The 6,584-nt window shown below is 45.2% G+C and overlaps 1 protein-coding gene across 1 annotated transcript; it reads right to left on the bottom strand.

The window, feature by feature from the left end:
• Nucleotides 1–428: 428 nt before the first annotated feature.
• Nucleotides 429–6,140, bottom strand: LOC139929909 (caM kinase-like vesicle-associated protein). The gene is made up of 10 exons (XM_071922980.2): nucleotides 6,037–6,140; nucleotides 5,715–5,846; nucleotides 4,394–4,468; nucleotides 3,571–3,709; nucleotides 2,672–2,792; nucleotides 2,452–2,527; nucleotides 1,649–1,785; nucleotides 1,376–1,454; nucleotides 1,014–1,101; nucleotides 429–803 (listed from the first exon to the last, which is right to left on the bottom strand). Exons 1-10 carry the CDS (start codon nucleotides 6,129–6,131, stop codon nucleotides 429–431), a joined length of 1,317 nt encoding a protein of 438 aa, XP_071779081.2. The 5' UTR covers nucleotides 6,132–6,140.
• Nucleotides 6,141–6,584: the final 444 nt, after the last annotated feature.

Below are 6,584 nucleotides of genomic sequence, written 5' to 3'. Positions count from 1 at the left end.
GGAATCAAAGCCGTTTTCAGCACAATTATGTCTCCCTGTATTCTCTTATCACTAAAAGAGAGGATTCAGAACGAAGAATTTAGCTGTAAGCCACGGCCCTACAGTAAATCTGTTTTGCCCCTAAAACTCAGATGTGTGGAGATAGCGGTGGCGGCAATAGTCCGACATAAAACACCTTCGTGAAAGCCAAGAGGGTCATTGTAAAAAGACACAATACATGTAAAAGGAAAGCCAATGCAATGCGACACTCAGGAAAGATAGCACACAGCCTCCATGAGATGATACTAATGCTGCAAGTGAGAGAGAAGCAGAGTCAGTGTCACCATGCTAGCAACTAATGTACAGTGTGCAGGAGTCGGTGGGGGACTGCAGAGGTCACAGCAGGGTGGGGTGGGGTGGGGGTGCGGGGGGGGGGGGGGGGGGGGGGTCTAACCCTGCTCGTCCCCGGCCTCGGCAGCTGCTTGGAGAGGAGCTGAAGCCTCTCCGTTACAACGCGATGCGGGTTCGGCCTCCTGCGGCACCGGGCTGGGCCGCTCCGGCTCCGGCTCCGGGGCCGAGGCCGAGGCCGCCGCCCCGGCTCCGGCCTCCGCCGCCGGCTGGCCGCTCTCCGCTCCGGCGGGGGGCTCCGTGACCGCGGCGGGCTCGCCCTCGGGCGCCGCGGCAGCCGACGCCGCGGAGGGGTCGGCGGCGGCCTGGGGAGCCGCGGGGTCCGCCGGGGCTCCGGCCGCGGGGCTGGCCGCCCTGGAGTCGCTCTGCTCGGGCGCTCTCAGTCTCTTCATGATGGTGGTGACCCGCACGGCTTTCTGTGGGAGGAGGCATGCAGAGAATCAGAGCAGGCGCAGCTCAAGTAGGTGCCGTACCCTGAAAGCTTACTCAGAGTACACCAAGTCTCACCGGGCTGCCTCAACTCACAGTTACGCAATACTGCGCTACCTCCTCGTTCAAGGACCGTACAACTGCTGTTGAACTTTGTGAAAAAAGGGCTTCCTGGAACAGAGAACACAAAGGCTTACCTTCCACTTAGCTTTGGCAAAGTTCTTCTCTATTTGTGCGCAGACATTTTCCTTGATATTCTTATCTGAAGCTGCACCCCCAGAGATCCTGGTGTACAAAAATGGGAAAAATACAACTTCACAACAGGGCTTTATGCTTTGCTTATCTTTGGACACCAGTTCCACAAAAATACGGGGTGCTGCACACACCATTACTCAATTCATGGTTCATTTTATTAAACAGGCAAACTTACGCAAGGACTGCTTAACCTTACCACAAGCAAGCAACACACTGCTGCAGCCATTCTGATTACACAACAGTCTGATCACGTTGGTATGATATAAAGGGTCTGTGCAATATGTGAGACACTATGCTGTCCTACCATTCATGGTTTATAGCCTCCTGAGCTGTCAGTCTCTGGTCTTGATCCACCTCCATCAGACGAGCAACCAGACTCTTAGCTGCCAGAAAAAAAACAATCACACAGGAAGAACTCAACAAACAATAGGTTTATTCTCCTGTTGGATAGGAATATAAATATGATATGCTTTTGAACACTCAACCGCTAACAGGGGAAACACTCCCCAATTTGAAATGTTTACCCAGCAAGCTGTCAATGTGTACCTCCGGAGTATTTGCTTCATCTTAAAAGTACCTGAATCAGAGATGTCATCCCAGTATGGAGAGTCAAACTCGTAATCGCCTGCCAAGATCTTCCTGAACAGGTTCTTGTCATGGTTTTCGTAATCATCGTCGTCAGTTTCATCATAGAAAGGAGGGTTGCCTGACAGCCTGCGGTAGCAGAGTAAAAAGCATCAGACCCCTAGAATCATCTATACACAAACGTCTAAGACAATGCAAACACAATGCGGTTGGCTGCCTGCGCATATGAATATCCCATATCTAAACAAACCCTATTGTATAATGGGACATAATACAGTATCTTTTCCTAATATCAAACAAGCCTACAGGTTCACAATTCGATACAACTACGATACGATGTGATAAATAAAAGTTCAATGACAACAAAGTATGACTGCGCAGAATTATGTTTATTTCTGAGCCATAAATATTTCTAGCAATGTCATTGGCTTGCTAGAATGTAAACAACAATTTAGAAATGCCATTACAAAGTGCAAATAACATAATTTCAATGGAGAGCTTGTGATGGGCAAGCCGTCTCATTTGTGATTACTAGAGCAGAATTAAAATACCCTGATTCATTTTTCTGCCCCATGATACGTATTGTCACATTTTTGTATTGCGATATATTGAATTTCGATCGTCCCATCCCTAATCATTCATCTATATTTTATTAAAATCAGGCCAATAGTTTCTGAGCTATCACATGCGACTAATCCATGAATGCAGGGACAGAAACAAATCCATAATCCCTCTCTCCTATTTCACTGTGCAGGACAAAAATCTTCATCCTGCATGTTTCATAACAGGACTTACAGTATGTACATGATGACGCCCATAGCCCAGCAGTCCACAGGCCTGCCGTATCTCTGTCTGCCAACCACTTCAGGAGCTGCAGAAGAGCAGTGACACATGGTTAAAATCACAGGAGACTGCCACATCACATTTGCCACCGATGTCCCTGTGTAAAATAAATCTCTCCAGAAATGTCTCACTCTAATGCTTTCTTGCCACTTGGTAAAGTTAATATTCTCACCCAGGTACTCCGGGGTCCCGCAGGGATCTTTGATCAGTCCGTTCTCCAGCTTGGCTAGATGGAAGTCACTGATCACTATTTTAGAGTGCTTCAGGCGGTTGTAGTACACCAAGTTCTCCAGCTAGGGAAAATGGCATATCAAGATGACAGCAGTTTGTATTTAAACAACCAAGTGAAAAATATATGTGTTGAGATCGCCCTCTTCACTGTTTGAGTTGCAGTGGTGAGACTTTTTGTCGGCCTCCTGACAGAAATGATGAGCTGACTGAAAATAAGTATCCTATAAATAACTATACTATTAATTACCCAGTTCAAAGAGAAAACCAATCAGCGACATTGACATCTGAATATCAATCATTTTGTCAATCTAAACCCCGTTCTAACTAATTCTGTGCATACATGCATACATTTTCATATACATGCTTTTATACACTCTCCCCTCTCTAAGGGGGGTTGAGGTGGAGAGGCTGGTCTTGGTTTTGGTGTGACAAGGGCAATAAATTATTAGAAAGATAGAACCCAGTAGAATAATACAACAGGCAGCTTCACAATGTGTAACAAGCTTCTCTGCCCATAAATACCGGATAAGTATAGTGTATTGAATTTCGCCTAATGAAAGAATACACTGTGGCAGGCTTTAGGACATTATGCAGGCACCCTTGGATTGCCATTCCAAGTGCAATTATATGTCCTAAGTGGCAGCACCATGTTTTGGATTGATACAGTGAGTTTTTGAGTCATTTTTGACCACTTGAAATTGATAAAAAATTGCCTCAGGTCACAGTAAAAATCATTCGACAGTGCTGTAAAACTGCAAATCTTGAGTTGCCATATTCACATTCACACATATAACAATGTATACATTGATTTGGAAAACCTCTACTGCTGTAGCTTGTTACCTTGAGGTTTCTGTGAACAATGTGCAGGGAGTGGAGGTAGGCGACAGCCTCCAGCACCTGCCGCACCACATTACTGGTATCCCGCTCTGAGTAGTAGCCTTGGTCCAGGATCCAGTCAAATACCTCTCTGCCTGTTGCACTTTGGAAGAGACAGGAAGGCCCATCATACATTGCACAAGTCTGTTGTTGAATGTTATGAATGTGAGAACGTTTCAGCATCTAAAGGATTCAGGCACCTTTTTCCAATTTTCAAATGAAAAGCTTATCTGATGTCTCTGCTGCTTGGAGCATCTAAAAATAGTGGTAATGTAGAAACCTCTGATTGTATTTCTATGTAATTAGCGTGGAAAACTGCAAATTACACACTTGCCAAGACCGAAAACTTTTGACAAGATTGCATAATCCACCGCACCTGTTTAAGGGAGATGATTTTAATCATTTCCATATGGATGACTCCTCTGGTGTTTGATCATTTCCATCATAACTAGAATTCCAAAACCCACAAATCAAGTGTCCTCGGAGGAGGAGGCGAGTATCGCAGATTTAACACATCCATGGAAATGCATCAAATTCCCCAAGAACACATGCTGATGAGAATGTGGAGCAGCTAGCAAGCAATCATATCTGAATGCCAAATGAGTGAAGTTCAGAGCTGTTCTCATATCTACAGGGCCTCGGGCTACAACAGCTCATTCCCCACGAGTGCGTAATCAACACATGCAGTAGGCCTCAGCTCCCGCAAAGACAAGCAGAGAGCCCCCCCACCCCCATCCTCCCCATCTCCCCACCCCCCATCCCCCCATCATCAGACGTCTCAACTCACAGTTCAAGGAAGAGGAAGTACTCTTTTCTGGTCTCGAAGACGTCCACCAGTTGGAGAATATTGGGATGCTTCACCCTGAGGAGATGTGACACAAGTGGCAAAAGAGAGGGAGAGAGAGAGAGTGATATAAAGACGTGGCGGTTGCATCATTCATTCAGTTAGATGCATAATGTACAACACTGCTTTAATGCTCATGAATAACACACTACAATAGTTAAGGAAGCCAAGATGCGAGGCAACCATGCAGAAAAAAAAAAAACGTAATCAATTCAGCTCACTTCACAACCCCGGGATCTGCATGTTTAAATAACCGCCCGTCCGCAGATGAGCGGGCTTATGCCAGAGCTTTATATGATTTGATGCGTCCATTTGTGCACAAGGATGACCATGCAGCTGCACAGTATCGAGCAGCTGACCGTGCCTTAGATAAGCGCCGCACCAGCTAGGGAACTTCATGGTGGATTTGGCCCGTCGAGCTGCTGTACATGCCAAGTGCACAGATAAAGGAGGCTTCGGAGTATTTGCTAACCAGTCATTACGATGGACTTGTCCCTGTCACTGATCCTGTAAACGCAATGAGCATCTATGAAGCTGACAAAATCCTCCTGTTGCTGAGGAAAGCCTAGGGCTGAAACACATCCGTGTTTTTTGTTTTTTTTTTGCTGGTGTGCATCATTAAAGAAGTGATATACACTTATCTGTGAGTGCTGTTATCTTTGTGATTTTTGGGTCTGCACCCATTACACTCTAAAGACTGTGAGTTGAGCACGCCAGCTCTTTCGTAAAATCCTCCTGTTGCCATCATGCGAGAATTCAACTGAAATGGCAGGACACTATAGGGTCAGTGTTTTGAAAGACATGACACCCTCATCTCCCATTACGCGCACCGGCTTTTTCCATCCAGCTTCTCTGCCTCACCTGCTGTCTGTAACAAAGTGCTTTGATAAGGCCCAGGTTATGCTAATGTGGGTTTTGCTAAAAAGTGAGATAATGAAAGAGAAGCTGCCACCGGCTGATGAGAAGAATGTCTCAGATAAACAAGGCTCTTAGAAATGGCAGCCGTGTGCGATCACTCAGGGTTTGCTTTACTTTTTTTTTTATTATTATAAAAACAAGCAAAGCGAGATTTGTTTTTTCTGTGCGGGGGTTTTCCTAAAAAAATACACAAAATGAATGAATGACAATGAAAATACAGTGTTGAAGATAAGGTAAGGGAAACAACAAAAACTCTTTGTGGAGCTTGAAAATCTTACCACAAGACTAATCATTCACTGTTTTATACAGCAATGAAGCACAATTAATGATGAAGACAGCCACTTACATCTTTAAGATGAGGATCTCATTTTTGGCGGCCTTGCGGACTTTCCTTCCATCCTTTTTCAGGAACTTTTTACATGTGTACATTTTCATCGTAGTTTTGTCCTTGGCCCGAAATATCTCACAGAACTCCTCCCTGAAATGAAAAGATAAGGGCAGCTCACGAATCACACACTGGAATATCAAAGTGGTCCATTCCCACAGAACAATATGGCAATACTAATAAAAAGATTCAGTCAGTCTTAAATGGTTGATATAAAGCCACTGCATCTTTTAAAAGTATATAGAGGATAGGTGGTTCTACAAGCAGCGGATGAGGTACTCACGATTTAACAATCTGTCCCAGGTCATATTTATCTGTCACCTCCGAAGGATTGTTATAATCCTTCTTTTCCCCGATTGTTAAACAGCCAAATGGCATGGCCACTCCTGACCTGTGGTGAGAGAGAGAGAGAGAGAGAGAGACACAGAGAGAGAGATAAAGAGAGGAATAAAAAGAAGAGAGAAGACTCCCATCAATCTATCAAGACGTTATGTTCCAGCTTCCCACCCAGCTAATGATTTCTCCTCAGCTTGGCCTCGTAATGCGCCATGCTATTACACTAGATGATGACTGGGCAAAAGTTTAGCCTGCCTTCCCTCGGTCGTAAAGAGTCACACCAGTAAATGCTGAGGAAGCCTTTCAAAAAGGTGGAGGAGCTGAAGCTAAAGAGCCACCAGAGGCGGTATCAATGCGGCGGATTGTTTCGCTTAACTACTGTAACAAGGCCTTTCATAATCCTGCATTAACAAGGAGCACAGGCAGGGAGAGGTGCGTGAGGATGTGCTGCAGGGGCTCAACTTTATGCTGGGATTTAATTTACAGAGGAAATTG

This window comes from Centroberyx gerrardi, chromosome 5, assembly GCF_048128805.1.
Source record: "Centroberyx gerrardi isolate f3 chromosome 5, fCenGer3.hap1.cur.20231027, whole genome shotgun sequence".
NCBI classification, from domain to species: Eukaryota; Metazoa; Chordata; class Actinopteri; order Beryciformes; family Berycidae; genus Centroberyx; species Centroberyx gerrardi.
This window is presented reverse-complemented; position numbering and strand designations above follow the sequence as displayed.

What these genes read in the sequence shown, in the direction of transcription:
- LOC139929909 (XM_071922980.2), bottom strand. Translation starts at nt 6,131, where the DNA reads ATGCCATTTGGCTGTTTAACAATCGGGGAAAAGAAGGATTATAACAAT. An exon ending in GAGATCCTCATCTTAAAGAT is followed by an intron (nt 4,469 to 5,714) that starts GTAAGTGGCTGT and finishes ACATCTCCTCAG; the next exon opens with GGTGAAGCATCCCAATATTC. An exon ending in TTGCCAAAGCTAAGTGGAAG is followed by an intron (nt 804 to 1,013) that starts GTAAGCCTTTGT and finishes CTCCTCCCACAG; the next exon opens with AAAGCCGTGCGGGTCACCAC.